The sequence below is a fragment of the Nymphaea colorata genome, chromosome 1, assembly GCF_008831285.2.
Source record: "Nymphaea colorata isolate Beijing-Zhang1983 chromosome 1, ASM883128v2, whole genome shotgun sequence".
Classification (NCBI taxonomy): Eukaryota; Viridiplantae; Streptophyta; class Magnoliopsida; order Nymphaeales; family Nymphaeaceae; genus Nymphaea; species Nymphaea colorata.
In genome coordinates this window covers 40022923-40044928 of record NC_045138.2, presented here as the reverse complement: position 1 = coordinate 40044928, position 22006 = coordinate 40022923, and the positions used below count along the sequence as shown (strand labels likewise).

The 22006-nt window shown below is 41.4% G+C and overlaps 2 protein-coding genes across 2 annotated transcripts; one reads left to right on the top strand and one right to left on the bottom strand.

Annotated features, from left to right (window-relative positions):
- Positions 1-2193: 2193 nt before the first annotated feature.
- On the bottom strand, positions 2194-3963 carry LOC116246809 (uncharacterized). The gene has a single exon (XM_031618684.2). It carries the CDS (start codon positions 3886-3888, stop codon positions 2308-2310), a length of 1581 nt encoding a protein of 526 aa, XP_031474544.1. The 5' UTR covers positions 3889-3963; the 3' UTR covers positions 2194-2307.
- A 7683-nt stretch (positions 3964-11646) lies between these two features.
- Positions 11647-13383, top strand: LOC116267886 (uncharacterized). Its single transcript, XM_031649816.2, has one exon. The coding sequence runs from the start codon at positions 11730-11732 to the stop codon at positions 13293-13295; it is 1566 nt and encodes a 521-aa protein (XP_031505676.1). The 5' UTR covers positions 11647-11729; the 3' UTR covers positions 13296-13383.
- Positions 13384-22006: the final 8623 nt, after the last annotated feature.

The following is a 22006-nucleotide window of genomic DNA, read 5'->3' as shown; positions in this document are numbered from 1 at the left end:
CCGCGCTCGTTCTTTCTAACTAATGTGTACAGTTTTGATCAGATTCCTCAGAGATTCTCTTTGCCTGAAAAGATCATTTAGCAGCAAAAACAAGGTGTTCTTGATAAGAGGTTAACAACCTATTACCATTCTGAAAGAAAACTGGAGGTCTCCTGTTAACTCTAACCTCAAGGTTTTGGGCAGTGTCAGGATCAGGTATGATCTATCTGTCGAATAGAGTGTCATAATACTATCGTTTACAATTGAGAGTAAAACCCATATGAATTATGGCCAAATTTGTTTTCAAATTATTGAACATGTAGAGAAGGGTTACAGGATAATGCCAAAATTATTCGATATTTGCGGGCTTAAGGTTTGAACCCTTGTCTTTTCTTCGTGTTGTTCTCTCCGCCACATGGAGTTGGTCGCTTTCTCAATCAAAGTTGAGCTTGCAGGAGGAATAAGTTCTCTAAAGGTTCATAATCTTTTTTTCTCTGCTTCTCTTTTTCAAGGCTTTCACTAGGGAAATTTTCACAATTATACAACATATTTTGATTGATCACCTCACAGTCATTAATTAATTTATCTTTTTTTTTTTGTGAATGATATTTAATAAGTTGACTGCTCGATATTCACTAAAATAAAAAAATCTAAAAGAAGAACAGAAAAGATAGGAGCTATCTTTCTGATGTACGTTCTCATGATGGCCGAAGAAAGATAGATTTGATTGCTAATTTTCCTGAGATAGACAGGAAACTATAGCAAATGTCAGATAAGGACACGAGGTCGACGTGACCCGGCCACAAATGGTGGTTAAATGTTTGCAAAGGCCCTTATCACTTTTATTTAATGTCAACGTTTCCAAGAAAGGCAATTTCTACTAGAGGGTAGTAAGCAATTGTAGATATTTGTTATGCATTCTAAGAGTTCGAATCGGTTCAAATCCATTTAGCTGGATTTGGTACAGAAATCCTCAAATAGGATTCGGATTCCCCTTAATTGAATATGATTATCGTTCCTATAACCATATTGGGTCTGTTGGATTTGGATTTGGTATAAAATTAGTTCAAATCTGATTAGTTCGAATTGGGCGAAGCCAACTTCGGAGGGACAGTTTCATATGTGACGCATTAAATCTGAATAAATTGATAATGAAAATTTACAAGTACTTTGAATGAAATAATAAAAACATAGCTCAAGTTTTAGTTTATTTTGTTCAACCACCTACACTGCATAAAATATCAAGGTGGCTCATACTCAAGAGGTTTGAAAGTTAAAAATCTCATAATTGCTGCCATATTTTAATCCATTATTTATCTGTGCAGTAAACAGTGGACTCTCAAGTTGAAGGATAAGAACCTTTGAACCTATAAAGGTACGGTTTAGAAGGTTTCTTACTGTGCATTAATGGTAGGAGTCGGGTTTGAGTCAGCCTTTTGAAAATCCAACTCAACTGGACCTATTGTAAACGGGTTTTGATTTGAATTTAAATATGATTTTTTTGAAACCAAACCTTGTGAGTAACATGAAAGAAAATGAAAAGATGGCTTGGTTTCTTGGGTTTTGAAGCTCACCTATATCACAGGGTATGCCATACACTGGTTTTGGGCCAAAATTATATTATAATTTGAAAAGTTTTGTTTTTGTTTTTTTTTATTTATAAGATTTTTTATGAATTTATTAAAAAAACATTATAAATTAAAAATATATAATATTTGTCGTACCGCTTTGCAAAAATGTCGTATCAATACTGGTGCCCCATCCCCGGACCGAAGCTCACTGCCACCGGACCACCACATTCCGGTCCAAAAAGTTTCCACCATATGATATGACCACTTGACGATGAACTAGTGGACGGTCGGATACCATTTACGCCAACCCACCTACCTGGTGGAGGAGGGGAAACAGCAAAAAGTGGCAGCCTTTAGAACCAGAGCTTTCCCACTCGTTTCAGGCGTTGAATTTGAGAGGTCATACTTTAAAGATGGTCAAAAGTTCGTGGCTTCCCGAAAAGTTTCAAAAGCTTCTGCAGTTCTGCCTAATCTAGTTTAGTTATACAATACAAACTGAGTCGAAACCTCCTTCTTGTTTATGAAATAGTCAATGGCTGAAAATCCAAGCGCCTAGAGATTAAAAATAAACAAATTACTATCATTTCAATCAGAATCACTTGAATAGATCTTTCTATGTATTCATCATCTTGCATCGTAAGGGTTCAAGATCAAAAGCGGATATCCTTTAAAAAGGAACTGTGAAAATTAGAATTATTCACCCCAATCCGAGGCTGTTAATGGAGGAATTGGAAGGAAAAAAAAAAAAGAAAGAAATTTAACAGTCAGTGGGCAAGGGATAGCGGCAATACTTTACATCCTTCATGCAAAGGAAGAACCTCTCATAAGCAGAAGCCATCTTGCGAGCAGTGAACATGGAGAGCGCGTACTCCTTGCAGGTCATCCCTTTTCCGGCCAGCTCAGCCCGCCCGTCCCGAATCGCCGACTCCATGGCCTCCGTCAACGACTTCACATTGGGAGCGAAGGTGTACCCAAACCCTTCATTCAGTACCACGCTCCCGGTGATGCTCGGGAAATTGCTGGCCAGCAGCGGCTTCCCACAGTGCATGGCTTCCATCAGCGTCAGGTCCAGCCCCTGCGGCCTCAGCGTCGGGTTGACGAACACGTCCAGCGCGTTGTAGAACTCGGCCAGCCTCGACGGCTTCAGCGGCCCCAGCACCTTGACGTTGGGCTCCAGCTCCCTGTAACGCTCCTCCCACGGCCCGGACCCAGCCACGAGCAAATAGACGTCTGGGTGGCGCTTTCTTATGGCTGAGAAGGCCTCGAAGAGCAGCGGGTGGCCTTTGTCCCTGACCAACCTTCCGGCCACCCCCATCACGAGACTGGCGTTAAGGGGCACCCCGAACTCTGCCCTGAATCTTGCTCCGATCTTCGGGTCGTGGTAGAAGCTTTCATGGTCGACGCCGTTCAGTATGACGTGAACGTTCTCCGGGGGCAACTGGTAGATGTCGGTGAGGACTTGCCCGACGCTGTCGCTGATGCCGATGTGGTGCTGATAGGAAGCGAAGAACCTGATCTCTCCCAGAAGCTTCGGGATGATCTCCCGGAGACGGGCCTCGGACTGGGCTGGCCGGCGCAGGCCGGGCTCGCGCAGCAGATCCTGGAAGAGGTCCGAGTGCAGCGCCTCGTAGGCGATGCCGTGCCAAGTCGCGGCGAGGTTCGGCACGGCGCGGGCCCGTGAGTGGTGCAGGGTGACGCTCTCAGTGTGCACGAAGTCGAAGGGGAGCGACGCGTTCTCCTCGACGAAGAGCTTCCAGGCCGCGGCGTCGTCCAGCGAGCCCCCGTCCCTCGACGCGAAGTGGACGTGGAGGCCGCCGTCCGAGACGCGGTGGATCAACCTGCCGGAGGCGTCGGGCGAGGCGGTGAAGACGTGGACGGTGTGGCCGGCCCGAGCAAGCGCCGTGTACAGGCCGAGGGCGTGCCGCTCCATGCCGCCGGGGACCGCTCCCACTGGCCATTTCTTGGAGAAGGCGGCGAGGCGAAGCTTCGCCTTCGGGGGCCCGAAGCAGAGGCTGTTCCAGGCGAAGCGGGCGTCGCGCAGATCGCCGGTCCAGTTGCGGGCAGCCGGCGGGTTGGTGGCCCTAGAAATGGTTGTGGTGCAGGAAAGTGAAGCAGACAAATTGAGCGGGATTGTGCTGCTGCTGCTGCTAAAGAGGAGGAGCAAGGCAAAGAGAAGGGTGGCGGGGATGATGATGGTGTTGCAGAAACAAGAGGAAGAAGAGGAAGGAGAGGTGTTGGGGGAAGAGGAGGAGGAATGAAGCTTTCTGGGTGTTGTCGATGATGGGTGCGGCTTGAATGCCATTCTTGGAATGGTGATGGGGCTCATGGCTGCCACCATATATGCGCATAAGATTCCGTGTGGGAGACGAGCATCTCCTCTGTTTTGTCTCAGACCGTGAGAGCTCCACTTCGACTTTCTGAAAAATTGGGTAGCAACCCACCATTGGACTCTTTACTTCTTCACCTGTTAACTTTTATTTATTTATTCAACACCAAAGAGCGGACGCACAGACCGACGGAGTTTCTCTTTCAGTTTTTCTTGGTGGTAATGAAAACGACAAATTCTTGGATCGATTATATCTGAGATAAATGAGAATCACGTATACTTGGACCTGTTTAAACAGTAGCGTGACTTTCAGTGGGAACTTGGATCTCATATTTCAGGCGGATCGTAGTTCGTTTTTTATGTGCTGACCTCTAAATCAGTTTCAATAAGAAGATTTTAGGCAACCTCTTAACGCTTAATAATTTACCAACTGGAATCGATAGCTGAAAAAAAAAAAACCTGTATGCATAAAAACTTGTTCTAACGTTTCCTAATTTTGAAGTAGGGATAAAAGTGGTTCGCTTAATGGCATGAGCTGAGCTAGGTGTCAAGGACACCAACCTCCTGTACCTTAAAAGGAGAGCTATTTGTAGGGGTGAACACGAGTCGAGTCGAGCCCCAATTCAATCAGTTGGAACTCGGCTTGACTAATGAAACCTCGAGTTCAAGAATAGCTCGACGGAAGCAGCTCGAGCTCGACTCAATTAAGGCTCGACAAACTCATTTGAATAGAATTGATATTTCATCGTTATGTGTTGAGCTGGAGCTCGATTCGATTAAGGCTCGACAAACTCGTAAACTCGTTTGAATATATCGACTTGATTAAGGCTCGACAAACTCGATTAAGGCTTGAGCTCGACTCGGTAGTTACGTGTTGAGATTAAAATCAACTGGATTATTTGAACGAGTCGACTTATGAACTCGAGCTCGACTCGTTAAGCAAATGACTTGGCTCAAACTCGTTCACGGGCCGAGCTTGAGCAGCTCGACTTGTTGTTCACCGCTAGCCATTTGCAGAGGTGAGTTCATTGATGTGCAAGTTGAAGCGTAATAGATGCGACACCCTAAGACACAGAAAGCAAACCCTGTATCCTAAATGGAGACGAGGTTCAGTAGAGCTGGTCTCTTCCGGCTGGTGGATCTCTCCCACTCAATCGAAAGTGGGGGTTCGTAAAAGTGCAAAGGCCAGATCTAGAATCCAAATTTTTTCGACTTCAAGGGCATTTTTGTCATTTCAAATTCAAGATGCATGGTCTCTTATTAAGAGTCACAACATATAAAACCTGCTTTGTTTGAGAACTACCATCGACAATTTGAGGTCTTAATACAACTGTTTGCTAAATGTGAGGAAGTGGAAAGTCTGTTGTAATTGAAACTACATAATCTAGTGTTCTGGTTGTAAAAAAGATTTTAAAATCATTGAAGCATATAGAAATCTCAAATCATAATAATACATGCTGCAACAACAAAGAACAACTGCCCCTACGCTAAGGGAGGAGAAAGTCAGAAGTCGAAAAATTTGGCCGATCACATGGTGCAGTGCCAAGAACTATTTTATACATTTCAAGGACTTTTCATCAAACATAATGTACATATGAAGAAAAGAAAACTGCAACTAGGAGATACTTCGAACTCTAATTGGTTGCTTTCTCTCTTCTTCTTGGAGTCCACCTTTATTCAGTTGCCGAGTCTTCTAAAAACATTAAAAGTCATTCAAATCTTTATTTTTATGTCAGCTCATATCATTATCAAGACATTGAAAGTTTGTGTGTCACCATAAACTGTCATTACGCTGTAAACTATTGATGATGCTTCTATAACTACCACAGCACTTTTAGCAACGAGTTTTAAAAGTTTTATGGCTCTAGCAATCAGCTGATTTTAATATATAGGAGTAATAGTTTGTTGCTTGCACCATAAACTGATGCTATTACTTCTATATATTAATATCAGCTGATTGCTAGATATTGCCGGGCCATAAAACTTTTAAAACTCATTGTAAAAGTGCTGTGGTAGTTATGGAAGCATCATCAATAATTTACAAGTGTAATGACAGTTTATGGTGCATTTAATGAAGTATTACAAATATTTAGCAATCTGGCAACATCAAAGCTCAAAGACAACACCGTAACAGCATTAAGTGCAAGAAACTAAACTTATTTTCTTGAAATTTGGTATGAAATGTGATGCAAAAAATACAAGTTTTTGTTAAAAAAGAACCAACCAGAAAATTTGACATCATCTTGCAGAGGGGATTGTGGGATTTTTATGGAGATCGACCATGAGCAAAGCAATATCGTTCGGTCTTGGAGTTCTTTTTACATCAATGGCTAGCTTGACCTAGAATTCAGGTATAAGGTAACTTAATGGCTCGCTTTGCTTGTAATTGCAATGGGAAAGCGCGTCCAAGTAAGTGCAAAGCGTGGTTCAGCAGCTTTGTGTTAGAATAGTGAAAGCTTAAGGTAGGAGCAAAGTAGGCGTCAGAATTCAAGAGCCCGCCCTCCGATCAGGCCCTGGTTTCCACTCTATTCGGCTCCATTAACGAATTGAAAATGAGAGATATTGACTAAGATCACATGCATTTTTTATCTATTATTTCCATATATCAGCTGTTCCAAAACCGTATTTTTTTCATAAATTATGAAAGCCAAGTTTCATAGAAAACCAAAATGAAGCAACATTTTGGTTAGCAGCGGCTGGAACTCGCGCGGCAGCAAGGAAGGGGCAGAACGTGAGCGAGCAGTGGCTGCAGCTGGGTGAGGAACTCACGGCAGAAAGGAAGAAGCAGAACGCGAGCGAGCGGCTGGGTGAGGAACTCGCGGCAGGAAGAAAGGGGCAGAACGTGAGCGAGCAGCGGCTGCAGCTGGGTGAGGAACTCGCGGCAGGAATGAAGAGGCAGAACGCGAGCGAGCGGCTGGGTGAGGAGCTCGCCGCAGGAAGAAAGGGGTAGAACGTGAGCGAGCAGCGGCTGCAGTTGGGTGAGGAACTCGCGGCAACAAGGAAGAGGCAGAACGTGAGCGAGGGGCTGGGTGAGGAACTCGAGGCAGGAAGGAAGAGGCAGAACGCGAGCGAGCGGCTGGGTGAGGAACTCGCGGCAGGAAGGAAGAGGCAGAACGCGAGCGAGCGAGCCCTAACGGGCCAAAAGAAAATTCTGAAAATATGTTTCCACCCCACCCGGTGGAAACATATTTTCGGAAATATGTTTTCGGAATCGACCTGAACGGTCGAAAAAATATTTCTGCGTTTGTTACGCTGGAAATATTTTGAAAACCAGAAAAATGTTTCTGGTTCCACAAAGAAATCCCCGCCCGTCAAACGCCCCCTTAAATAAACAAGTGATATAAACAATTTAATGAACAATAACTCTAAAAGAACAGAATCGAAACTTAATTTAAGTAAAATTAACTGGATTAGTTTTGTTTTACAAAGTAACCCAAGTGTTTCCAAGTATCCACTTTGGCTACTGGCACACAGTGATATGTATATGAGAACCTTACTGAAGTACCCATGTGACCTAATGAGATGATTAATCGTTTTATTTTACAATATTTTACAATAACGCGAAATCAATCACACTCTTACGAATGTCTACAACAAACCAAACATGCGGCGACGATCCTGCACAAGTTTTATCTTAATTTAGTTATAGGGAGGTGCCTTCCATATAGGCAAGTAAATGGATCTGATCAGGATTTTGATTAACAATCCAATTATTAATCCTCTTTGCCGAGATTTGTTTTAGAAATTTGGTTATCCAAATCCGAACTTGATATCTGATTGATGGGAGGATTCGATTTGATGAAATATGACTGCTAGAACTTGAAAATCGGATCCAAATTGTAGACCAAATTTAAATTTGATTACATAGTGACCGACTAAGTTGAATTGGTTGTGGTGTGCTCCAATTCTATCATCAGCCCATGCCGGAACCGTTCAAAGCCCCAATTAAAGGACTCCCAGAAATGGGTTGGGTTCAGCATACTAATCCCCTACAATTGAGTTTGGTTTAGATTTGGATCCAGCTTTTTAAATGAATCAGTTTTTTTTGTGAAAGCACATGAAAATCTTATCCAATTATTCACGGAATTTTGTTCCCTTACAGCCCATTTTTGGTATGATAGCTTTGAATCTAATGATCTGAGATTCGTGGTGGAGAGATCCATTATTTAAGATCACTGCATTTTTTTTTCCGAAACCAAAAAAAAAAAAAAAATCATTTGTAGAACATAAAAGAAAAAGTTTTCTCAATCTTTGAGTTATAGGAAATTCAATTCAGGGACAGAGCTAGATTTTTTTTTTCTTATGGGACACTAAGGATATAGTTAACAAATTTTCAATTGGTCATGCGACAAAGACCCAGGTCTTATGAGGCTATCATATATAACTTGAGTCAGATCTAACTAAGTTTAATCACTAATTTAAGCTTTTATAAAATGAGCTCTCTCTCAGGCACACACTCTATGGAGCCCCCACTTTTTTAAGCCCCTGAGTCAATCCATCCCTTTCTTATGGTTTTTAATCCAATATTAAGATATTTTCCTTTTTAATATTTACTAGTATTTTTTTTCATCACGTTTTTTTGGGGTTCTGGATAATCGCAGAAGCGTTTCTCTAACAGTTAGCAAAAACAAGACGGCTTAGGTGTTAGCTTGCAAAATTAAGCAAAAATGTGGAGGGTTTATATAATAAGTTGAAACTTGAGGGCTATTTTGAAAGCACAAAAAGCTTACACTATGTCCGTTTGTCCAAATTGAAGATCAAGTCTAGGGGTGAACACGAGCCAAATCGAGCTCAAGTTCAATCAGCTCCAGGTTGGCTTGACTAATGAAACCTTGAGTTCGAGAATAGCTCGATGGAAGCAGCTCGAGCTCGACTTGGCAGTTATGTGTTGATCTCGTGCTCGATTCGATTAATGTTCGACAAACTCGTTTGAATAGAATTGATATTCATGGTTGCATGTGGAGCTCGAGCTCGACTCGGTTAAGACTCGACAAATTCGTTTGAATAAAATTGATATTCATCGTTACGTGTTGAGCTCGAGCTTGACTCGATTAAGGCTAGACAAACTTGTAAACTTGTTTGAATATATCAACTTGATTAAGACTCGACAAACTTGATTAAGGCTCGAACTCAACTCAGTAGTTACGTGTTGAGCTGAAACTCAACTTGATCATTTGAATGAATCGACTCATGAACTCGACCTCGACTCGTTTAAGCAAATGACTCGGTTCGAACTCGTTCACGAACCAAGCTTTAACGAGTCGAGCCGATTCAAGTCTCTCTAAATCTGTACGTCTTTCCACTTTTAAGATCATGGGAGACAATAAAGGAGCGGAGCACTTTGGAACCTGCAATTACCATTGGAAGATCTGCTCTACCTAAGAGTGAATGGCGAGCAAAAAGTAAGCAAACAAAAAAAAAAAAGTTTCACTTTGAATTAGAAGCCATAGATTACCTGAACCCAAGAAAAGGCTTCTTATAATTCCCCGGCTACCAACCATTTTCTTTTGACAATTAAAGGAGAAAAATCCTCTAAAGGCCACCTAAAAGGCTAACAAGAAGGAAAAAAGCACCAATCTCTTCAATCTTATTAGGAAAATTTATGACTAGATGACTAACTTTTGGGCCAAATAACAGGTCAGTGTTCAACTTTTAAAGTTAACAGGTAGTCACTCAGCTCTGCAGAGAAATTTCCAAGAGCCACAATTAGTTTTTTTTTTTTATATATAAAATAACAAAATTACTGAAACAAAAATATCTGTTGACAGCAGCCAAGGAAGGAGTGATTCTTTATTAAAGATATTTTTTCATTATTTTATGTCAAAACTTAATTGCTAAAGTTTAAAAGTTTAGCTGTGATTTGTTATTTACCTAAACTTTTTTGCAATTCTTTTTTCTTCTCATCAAAGAGAGAGAGAGAGAGTAACTGGAAGAAGAAAAAAGGCCGATTGGAGTGGGAGGCTAAGGAAGTCAATGTTTTCACATGAAAATGGAAATAGAAATCCAAACATGACATGAAAGCCAACAAATGCATCTCTCCTAATGCAGAAACCAAGTAAGAAACCAGTGAAACATATATGTGAGAGAGGGAGAGAATTGTGACTAGCATCATTTGATCTCAGTAGGACGTCCTCATTGAATATAGATCCAACATCCAAATATTTTCAAGAATTCAGGTTAAACATCCAATTCGGATCAAGATTGGAAAAAAATCAGACCCTCCTCGCTCTGATCTTAAATCTGAACTTTTTTTCGCTGCAAAACGGCAACAAGCCCGACTCTTAAGTTTAACCTAAGATCCTTAGTTTGATGAATCATTAATTTTATCAAGGACTTTTTATCACATCATGAAAAAAGATGCTGCATCAAATCTACATTAAATCCTTGAATTTCAAATCTGAAATAATTTATCAAACATCTCCTAAATCAAATCCTTGTTAGATCAATCGAAACTGTCCTAGGTGGAGGTTGAGATGTCAATATAAATGATTTTGATGGAATAAGAAAATTTTTATATCTCAGATCAGATTCGGTTTTAAGGAAGACATCTTATCAGATTTGGATCAGATTTAGTTTTAAATAAATGCATTATATTCAATACTCTTATATTTTAAAAATCAACCAGATTCAGTTCAAAATTGGGGCATGAAATAAAAATCGGATTTGGATTGTGAAATCGAATTTTGGATTCAGATTTAGATATGACTTTTCTTTCTTTGTATCTAAATCTGAATCCTATCCAAATTAGATATTGTTAAGGATATGTCTTATTTGAATCCGATCAGTTGACATTCCTAAATGGGTGCTGTCCTTAATGAATTTGTGTTAAGTAAAAATATGAAGGTGGATTTGAAAACAAAACATTAAAAGCATGCCTTGATGTCCTACAAAAAAAAACCATCAATATGTTGGAATACTGCAAAGCAATATAATATTTTTTATAAATGCCAAAAGGTCAGCAATAAAATATTTTATAACTTGTAAAATCTTATCTTCACGTTAAAAGCAAGAGAAATTTAAGATGATCTCCCGACTATTTTTAGTGTATCTACTAAGAACTACTTAGCATTAGCTACTTAAGTTTATAAAATAATTCACAAGCGCATGTTTGCTAATGAAAAATATTATAAGATGACCATCTGACCATTGATCTAAAGTACCTTTAAATAGAGAGTCATCCACAATCCACATTTTTGTTGGTCGGCCTTCTTCAGCATCTTGCCTTTTTTTTTTCCCGTTTGATGGAAAACTTGCCGTTCTTGTACAGCTATTTACTTTCAAATCAAACACAATAAAAATTACCTTGTTAAAATAGATAAATTAAAATAATTTTACCCAATAAAAAGGTTAAACTAATTTTTTTATCTGCCATCAAACAACGTCTAAAATGCGAAATTTGGAGAACTTACTTCCGTTGAAGTATACACACAGTAATAATAGGAGAATGGACCTGTTTAAAAAGCCTAATAAGAAAAAAGAGTTTGTAAAAATAACCGATCAGGCAGACGCTCTTTATTTCGATGAAAGAGGTCAGACGCTATCATGGAAAAACTCCATAATAAAACTCATTTACTTCCATGGAGTCTGTCAATGCAAAAATGGATATATTTAGTGGCAACGTACATCCAAAAAAGAGAACTAGGAAGTCAAATCTAATTAAAAATGGCGGATCTCTGCCAAAAATTTTCATTGAAAAACAGAAATGGAACTCGTAAGGACGAAAGCAAATAAGGAACTCGCACGTCGCTCTCACGACTCTCTCTGAGATTACAATGGCAGCCGCTTATGAACTAGAGCTGCATCGAAGTTGAAGCTTTGCCTCGCTTCCCACACTTCCCAGACGTGAGCTCACGATGGGATCCAAGGCTCTGCAACCCTCTGCTCCAACAATAAGAAAGCTCCATTCCTCCACCTCCGCCGCCGCCGCCGCCACAACCACCACCGCCACCTCCGCCTCTACTTCAATCTGCTTCTTGAGCACCATCATCCTCCCCGCTTCCCTCCTCTTTGCATTCCTTCTCCTTCTCCACACAAACACCACCACCACCATCTACTCGTCGTCATCATCACTCTCCGCCGTCGCCTCCTCCCGCACTGCCACCAGCCCCCCAGGCGCCCGCAACTGGACCGGCGACCTCCGCTTCGCCAACTTCGCTTGGAACAAGCTCTGTTTCGGCCCCGTGAAAGAGAGATTCCGCCTCGCCGCCTTCTCCAAGAAATGGCCCGTGGGCGCCGTGCCGGGCGGCATGGAGCGCCACGCCCACGGCCTCTACACGGCGCTCGCCCTCGCCGGCCATACCGTCCACGTCTTCACCGCCCCGTCCGACCGTGCTCCGCAGAGGCTCGACCGCATCTCCGACGGCAACCTCCACGTCCACTTCGCGTCGAACGGCGGGGGCATGTTCGACGACCGCGCGGCCTGGAAGCTCTTCGCCGACGAGAACAAGAGCCTTCCCTTCGACCTACTGCACACCGAGAGCGTGGCGCTGAAGCCCTCTCTGGCCCGCGAGGTGCCGAACATCGCCGCGACCTGGCACGGCATCGCCTACGAGATCCTGCACTCCGACCTCTTCCAGGACCTGATCCGGGGGCCCGGCGAGAGCCGGTCCGCCGACGCCGATGCACGGATCCTCAGGGCCTTTCCAAAGCTTCTAGAAGAGATCAGGTTCTTCACCTCCTATAAGCACCACATCGCCATTAGCGACAGCGTCGGCGATATTCTCACCAACATATACCAATTGCCCCGAGAGAACGTTCACATCATCCTCAATGGCGTCGACCATGAGAACTTCTACCACGACCCGAAGATGGGAGCAAGATTCCGGCAGGAATTTGGGGTGCCGACCAACGCTCGGCTGGTGATGGGCGCGTCCGGCAGGTTGGTCAGGGATAAAGGCCACCCACTGCTTTTCCGGGCCTTCTCCGCCATAAGAGAGCGCCACCCAGATGTGTATTTGCTCGTGGCTGGGTCCGGACCATGGGAGAAGCGTTACAGGGAGCTGAAGCCCAACGTCAAGCTTCTGGGGCCTCTGAAACCGTCCAGGCTGGCGGAGTTCTACAACGCGCTCGACGTGTTCGTCGACCCGACGCTGAGGCCGCAGGGGCTGGACCTGACGCTAATGGAAGCCATGCACTGCGGGAAGCCGCTGCTGGCCACCAATTTCCCCAGCATCACCGGCAGCGTCGTGCTGAACGAAGGGTTTGGGTACACTTTCGCTCCCAATGTGAAGTCGCTGACGGAGGCCATGGAGGCGGCGATTTGGGACGGGCCGGCGGAGCTGGCCGGAAAAGGGATGACGTGCAAGGAGTACGCGCTCTCCATGTTTACTGCTCGGAAGATGGCTTCTGCTTATGAGAGGTTTTTCCTTTGCCTGAAAGATGTAAAGTACTGCCGGTATCCATTGGAGACCGACTGCTGAGTTCTTCCATTCCCCGACCATTTTTTTCGCCTTTGAATTTCTTGGTATTGTATACTGCAGATTAAAGATGAGTCTCAAAGTTGATCTACCATATATTTCTTTTGAGTGCGATGGTGTATCCGCCGTTTGATTATATGTATACCCAAATAAACGATAATCTCCCATTTCCTGTCGCGAGTAATTTTTGAATAAAAACTTGAGCTCACGAGGATTGCTCTATTTATGTAGCACTGCACATATCAAAACACCCTCAAGAATTAACTAAATTGTGGCGTTAAGAGCCAATGTAGTTAATGTCGATTCTGCCTCAAAGATTCAAGCAGATTCGTGAAACATAAATGACCCCCTTATCTGCAATCCCTTTATTATTTTATAATAAAAGGTAGCTAGGAAGCCCTTGCTCCCAGCAGAGTTGTATCAAAACCCTTTACATTAAAGATTATAGTTGGATTCCAATTCCACAATGCAGCTTTAGATGTGATTTCTTCCTTTCCATTCAGAAGCACTTTGAACAGATACAATCACAATACATGAGGTGTTCTGGTGCTTGACCTAATAGAGAAGGAAAGTGATCCAGGTTTTCCAAGTAGGAGATTTAAGTCGTTCTGTAATTGGTAAGACCCAGTTGCATACCGGGTCCAGGCATATTTACATATACAAACTCTGTTGTAGTTAGTCTAAGGCGACATAAGTTTCAGAATGGCAAGAAATATCTGCAGTTGGGCCTAGATGTCGGCTATGATATACCTCATAGGGCGTTTTATTGATATAACTGATCTATGTATCTGAACGGTTCATAGATATAGCTTCTACTAAGATAAGTACCTCCTTAAATGTGACAGTTCAATATGAAAAATCAAGATGGCTATGATTAAGAAAAGATGGTATAACTTTGCTTTAGTTTCATTTTCCTTTCTGTTTGTTCCCCTTCTCCGTTCAACTAGATGAAACTTGGGCACAAGAGATCTAGAGAAGAGTTTCCTCTGCTTCTCATATTTGCCTTGACTGGGATAAAGTCAGTGCACCTTCAACTTGATGTCGCACTCTTAAGTTTGCTGCTTCTGTATAAGAAGAAAATAAGATTTAGTCCAAGTTTGGGGAACAAATGGCCTCTTTGGTGGTTCAAGTGACTTTGACATAAGGGCAAGATGATGAACTAAAGGAGGCGATGTCCGAGCCTGCTTCAAGAATAATATACCTCATTCCCTTCACCAGCCAAAAAAAATAATGAATTCACAATCAAATTTATAATATCAGAAGAATTCCGCTCTTCATTGGCGCTACAAAACGTCAGTGGTCTAGAGGGGAAACAGATGAAAATTAATCATATAGACAGATTCGGAGTTTGTACTATCACAAGTGCCCTCTATCGAGGGGCGGAGCTAGTCCAACCTTTAGATCCGGATAAAGCCAAACTGAACCCAAATCCAAACAATACATAAAGCAACTAAAAATTTTCAATTTTTTCAATATATATATATATTTCAATTCATTGGGGATGGGGACACCTCTATGCCAGAAGGTTAAAAATTAAAGTCTTGTCATCAAAAGCACTATAAACCGTTGCTAAAAGTGCCATAAACCATTATTGTACCATAAACTGTCCTTAATGATCCGATGTGGCTATTTTTAGCTTTCTAACCGTCTAGCATTGTTTGACATCTGGCATTGAAAATACCATAAGTTTATGGCTGCACCATAAACCACTGCTAATGCTCAAACGATGAGATGGTGGATATTAAGTTGAGAAAATAAAAATTATGCTGCATTTGGAGACAGAAATGCCACTTATGGGAGGAAACAAATCAATTTCCATCCATTGTCATCTTTTAAGGAGTTCCTATCTCTTAAAAATATCTTAGTTTTTAATTTTTTCAATTTAATCTCTTTAAAATCGACAGCTCATATGGTTCCCATCCATTCTGGTACATAAGAGTTGGTAGCTACTGTTAAATATATAGGAACTGAATTTTTGCTGCCACTGTCAGGTTAGCCTTTCACATGTTCAGCTTAATGCAATGCATCAGACTGCGTGTCACGTCAAGCTGTGTGAGAGAGGCCAGATTCCACATTAAAAAAGCTCAATTTGATCTTTTTCTTCATCAAATGTTTAAGAATGAACATTTAATAAAGAGAGTAGTAAAGTTGTTCGGATTGTCAACAATGATTTCTTGAACAAGAACGTGAAATGTGTGGCTGAGAATCTCTGCCCATTGACATGACACGGCAGAGATGGATATCCATGACTGCCATCAAAGAACGGTACTACAAGCCTTTAAATGGTTTTTGTAAATTACTTATGATGTGGACTTGCAGCATTTTCTATTTTATTTTCAATGTTTGATCATTCTAATTCGATGCAAGCCTTTTACCCATTCTGTAATAATAACTTTTGATGTGGACTTGCAACATTTTCTATTTTATTTTCATTGTTGATCTTTCTAATTCCAGAAAAAGATGAATGCTCTATCCTTTGCGGGGAAAAGATCAGAATGCCACCCTTTAAACCACAACAATAGCTATCCTTTTTAGTCCCTTTTCATCCCAATACCGTCAAATTCCCTGGTGAGGATAGCGCCCCCGGGCCACCAGTGCAGACGACTTCAGTATTGGCCACGTTCGAAGCACTTCCAATTTTGTGAATTGCTGCTTCTTCATGTTGATCATAATGGGCAGTTAAAAAATGGCTAGTGATGGCTCTCAGGATAAGAACAAACGATGAAGATATGCTTCTCCTGTGAGTTCTTTGTTTACTCCTTTTTTGACACACCAGTGTGTCATGGATGATCAGCAGAATTGCCTTTTTTTTTTTGCCCCCCCCAGGAAATTTTCAGATCCTAGGCAATGGATTTCACATTCAATAATCAAGATCTTTATTTCCTTCACTTTTCTAGCCATTCTTGAACCACCAAAGGCACTGCTTTCCTGTATTTCCAGAAGAACCAGCTACTTCTGGGTTGTGGCATTTTCACCCCAAACAACAACCAGCTCCCTCATTCTTCAACATCAATTGGTCCGCGCAGTCCTGACCATGATCCATGAACTCATCACTCTCTGCTCATCCAATTGGTGCAAAAATCCTGAATGCAATATGAGCACTTATATATCCCCCAAAATCTGAGATCATTTCTTAAAGGTAAGATCTAGTGTGTGCCCCACTTTAGATCCCACCTCGGGCCGGGAGATCCAAAAGTGTCCAGTGCAATCAAAATCCACCAAGAAAGTTGACAAAGAAGCTGCATGTTCATAATGATTTACAATCTAAACTTTCACCCTATCCCCTTCTCAACAACAGTAGACAGGAAAGTGGTGGACCCTCGCTGGTCTATCCAGACATAACCTTATATAAGTCAAGGCGTTAAACCTGAAATTCCTTGTCCAAGCACTTGGAAAGTTCAATTTGGATTTCTCTGAGCTAGTAGACCTGTGGTGGACAACCACATAGCTTTAGCACATTCACCAAAATTCAAGAAAGTACTTGAGACTGCAATAGAATGCTATGTAATTGGTGAAACTTCTAGCTTTGCCGTTTGAGGTCCTTCCACGTCTTGGCACATATGATTCTGTTATCTGAACTCCTGGAAGATAACTGAGTTAACCTCGTTTATCGGCATTGACCCAGATCCAAGGTTGGTCTCATCATTGATGGCCTGAAGAAAGAAAGGTTAGACCAACTCAGGGTTTTTCAGACCCAACTATGATCCTGTAGGAAGGGTTTATCCCAATCCAGAAATGAAGTAAAGAAGCATTACAATAATAAAGTTCTGAATACCATCAAGGTTTGCTTTATAGGGTCTATTTGGAAGACCCAGATCAAAAATTGGAACTCAGAATAAGCAAATCTCATTATAATCCTGGTGGGCCTTGTCTTTGACAGCTTCCAGCGAGGACGAGTATGATCAAAGAGTACATCCAAATCCTGACATAGTGCTGAACAATGTAAAATTAGTAAGTTGTATATATGGTGGTCCTGAAGATAATGTGGAGCATGTTGGTTCTTATCTGCCACTAATAGTAAGTGCAACTAGCTAGCCAACGCTCATGCGTAATTGATGTCAATCTTGTTGTTGGCCTTTATTTAGATGACCATGAGGACCATCCTGCAATGGATAAGCATGACAACAGGAGCAAAGATGCCCAAAGCAGGAATACTAATGGCTTGAGAGTTATCTGAATATTATACAGGCGAACCCGACTTCAACTTGTTGGAATTGGCAAAGAAATTTGAATTTGATATCAGTTCAAGTTTATTGTACACTAATGCAGGGAAGTACATGGACATGCATGCATGGTAATTAAAGTAATTCAGTCAATTTCTTTGCATTGAATCTGAGCACGAGTTCTTGGCAGTTGAGCTTATCTTATTTGTTGAATATGGGTAGCTACACCACACACAAATCTGAAGTATGTGTATCCTAACCTTCTCATTGAAATGTATAACTTTTAAGAGAATATGTTTCAACAAACCGAGCTCCTGATTTAAAGGCGAGTACATTCTCATGAAGTTCTTAGGGTCAGTTTGGCAAATGCAACAAGTATGTAACTGTTGCATTGCATGAATATGGCCTAAAAAATTGGGTAGATTGATGGAACACTTTAAAAAGTGTTCTCTGAATCTGACCCAACTTTGGGGTAAATTCATGAAACAGTTACAAACTGTTTTATTTGCCAAATGGGCTGTCAAGGAACAAAATAAATTTGAGCATCTACTATTTATTTTTATCTTTGCCCATCTCGAAGGGGAGGCTTTTCCACATAAAATCATGAGTTTACTGTTAACGTACATTCCTTTAAGTATTTCCAGCAAAGGAATGTTGTTTCTCTCAATCAATTTGCCTAAAACTCACTCATTGGACCATACACCACAACAGTGACTACAGAGAGTAGTTGAAGAGATCTATCAAATCAACACCCTGACTTACCCGTGACATGTCCCCGTCTCCTAAAATCTTTCTAGCTATTCGAAAATCTGATGATTATGTGACGCTTTCGACCAAAACTAACCAGATGCTGGTTTTCACCTTCATGATTAAGCTACTAAAAACTATCCTCCGTTTAAATCTTGAATTCTCTGTCTCCTTCAACTTGAAGATCGTAAATATAATCCTCCAGCTAATTGAGTGGAACACGAGCCCCCATATACTGCTATGCACATACAAATGCAACTGTAGTTTTTCAAGGTAACATCTAATTTTATTCAAAATGGCAGAACATTATCAAAGGATGATGAAATTGACTCTGGTAACGGAATGGTCTGATTTCAGTGAACCAACTACCAGCAATGAGTTTCTGCAGGGAGTTGTCAGCGAGGTATATGAAAATCATAGGCGGTGAGGGGGTCAGGTGAAAAGAAAAATTTTCAGTTCTTCAAGTCAGAAAGACGGGGAAGAATAAAAGATTATATGGAAATACAGCACAGCGGGATAATGGATATCGCGGCAAGTAATGAATCATCATTTCAACATGAACAGAACATCTGCTGAAGATAGGATCACGAGCAGATAAAGGACAAAAAATCTTTCTAGAAAAGGAAGACTATTCTGCTCTAAGGTTATGATAAAAGTCGTGATCGTCTGCAGGTTAGTTCTCCTTTGCCCTTAATTTTCTGGGTCCCGATGTTCAGGTCTCAAAGCAAGTGGTAAGGCCAATACAAAGGCATAGAAGATCTCACTATTTTCTGCTTTCTATGATGGTGGCAGTTTGACACCAAGCGGATTAGTAGGTGAGAACGTGAGTTTCAGAAACACAGATCGGCAGACCACCTGAAATACTTCCGCCCATCATTTTCATGTTTTCTTTTGGTAGACAAGCCGGGGATGTGATTCAAACAGGATGCTCCTCCTTAATTATGATAGCGTGGCGTAGGTGTCTAGCTATATCTAATTTGAAACCTGCCATCTTTTTTCAATTGAAGATCTCCTTTCTTCGTTGATTCTGTCTTTTGAAGTTGGCCCAGCAGGTGTTTTCCCTTAGCTGAATTTTCGGTGGCAGATATTGTTCGCCATTTCCTTAAAGCAATACACCGACACAAAAAGGGAAAGAAATCACACTGTTCTAAGTGATGCCCCCGTGTACGTATCTCACTTATAACGCTTTCTTGTCATCTTTTCGCATGATCAAGGGGACACCACATTGATTTTGTGATGTCGCCTTTTATTCTTTTTCAAGGTGGGATGTTTGAAAAGTGGGTTCACCCAAGACACGAATCTGAAGTCCATGTGGGCAGTGAAATACATTTTTGCAGTTCATAAACTGATAATTGGATCAACGAAAAGTTTATTATATAAGATAACCTTAGAAGATCCTTGATCCTTACTTTGAGACTCCTGCAATTGGTGCATGGGTTTATAGGCCTACAATGCTGTATCCAGTCAAGAAAAGCTTGAGCAAAAGAAACGTTGAGAAGGTGATAGCCTCATAGAAGATTTTTTAGCCAGGATCCAGTCATAAAGCTTATGATGCTTGTGACCATAAGCCTCATAAGGTGGTAGCTTACGTTCATAAGCCTTATGACGGAATTGGCAAACTCCCACTGCACATATATGAAGCTATACCTTTTTTCCTTTTCATGATGCTCAAGCTAAGGCCTATCCATGTGCGCTTTTTATGCACAAGATTTTTCATCAAAATTTTCTTGGGCATGATGAGTCATGGGCAGCTTTTTATTAGGTCATCCAACCAATAGAAATTCTGGCATATGCATAAAGCATGAAGCCAAGAGCTGTACAAAAATTTAGCTTGAAAGTTGCTTCACTTTAAGCTGAAGCGCAGCAAGTACCATTGAGGAAACCTGTGCATATAGTGACCTTACAGCCTCAACAGAGAGGGCCTTGCTTTATTAACCTCAGCCCTACTGAATCGGCAGCTCTCGAGGGTGATTACACATTGATATGCTTCTGGTTGGTGACATACAAAAAAGCATGATTGCTGGTGCATTGCACAACAATTGGTTTACATTTTTCCTTGAATATATCAAATTTCCTCTCTCTCTCTCTCTCTCTCTCTCTCTCTCTCTCTCTCTCTCCTAAATAGCAGTATTGGTGGAGTTGACAGCTATTCTCAAGGGCCGTCTAGTTGATGTTTCAAGGGAATTTGATAGACGTGGTTGTGAGAAGCATGGGTCTCCTAAAATGTTCTAATATATATATGTATAACAGAGCTATTTATCTAGTCATCTTGCACATCTCTCTCTCCCTCTTTCTCTCTCTCTTTCTTTCTTCCTGCAATGGACTTAGCGTAGCTGGTGGAGTTGATGGACAGGTGGAGGGCTTGTCATCAGTTCGATTTCTATGGTGCAAGTTAGCTACTATCTCGTGCCAATACATACCTCGAATTTCAATAAACTTTTTGACCACCGGCCGAATTGATGGAGCTCTTGCTGGTGGAACTTGTGTATGCAAGCACAAATCTAAGGGTTCGGTGAAAGCAGAATAAGTGAGAAGGCAGTGCACCTCGGTAGGTATTTGGATCTCAATGTCTAATATGCTTCTTCTATGTCTGCTGTTACGCCATTTTTCCTACCATGTTCAGGTGAAAGCTGTTGCCATGCCTAGGTAATTTCCCAAACCACCATATTCACTCTGCCCAAAAAAAAATGTTAGCGATACATATACACATGCGGCGTGCTGTTAGATTAGAGGAGGCGTCACAGTTTAAATGACCAATGCCTATATACTTCCTAGAGAAAGGAAGTCATTCCTATCATCTTCTTTAGCTGCATCGCTAATATTGCTACACATGAACTCGTTGATGTGTTTGTTTTCTGGTTGGTTTATAAGCTAGGATTCTGCCAGCTCTAAATATATTTTTTTTGACAAAAAAGGAAGACATTATTGTTAAAAGGAAAACCAATGGGTTGAGGAACCAAGATCTAATCGCCCAAGATCTTACTGAGGTCAATTTGACATAGATGTGATTGGACATAAAACTGTACGATGTATCTGATATATAGACGAACATATTAAAAATTTTTTATGTGGTTTGGCTGGATGCCTAGCTACATCCATCAGGAGAGGCCGAGATGATTTGATTATTGTGAAATCATACAAGTGCACAAGGGCATTATAAGGGACAATACAGAGGAACTACGACGCATAAATTCATGCAAATACCAAGATGACCTTCAGTTACTGAACTTTTGCCTCCGCTTGGACTTAATTCCTCAGATCTGCACCTCTTGCGCCTGCTCTACACCATTTAAGGCAAAAACACTCAGAATTTGGAGGTCTCACTTTTAAACTTCTTTCACTATTTCAACCCTTAATTCGGAGCACTCGTTTTTGTGGATTCAATCATGTTTTGCTCATTTTTGTGAGTTCAATCATGTTTTGCTCGTTTACATGTGATGTTTACCACAAATTTAAAGGTTCTGTCTTTCTCTCTGTGTTCTTTGTCAAACTAGGCGCGCCACAGCTTGTCACCCAATTTTCTTTAATGTATCTTTCCATTTCGTCGGCGAGATTTTCATCTACCTACTTTTGGTAGGTAATGCTTTGTAAATACTAGAATGGACATTCCTTTTTAAAAAATTAGCAAAATGTCTCCCTGCTCTTACTGTGGTTGAGTTCACCTAACGGCGCACACAACTCAATCTGTAGGACATTAGCGTAGGTGATGAGAGTTTGCTAAGTAGTGTGAAGTAGGAAACTGATTCTCAAAAAATGGAAGCTTCAGTTAAGTTAATGGTAACATTCAGTACTCGATCTTCTTCA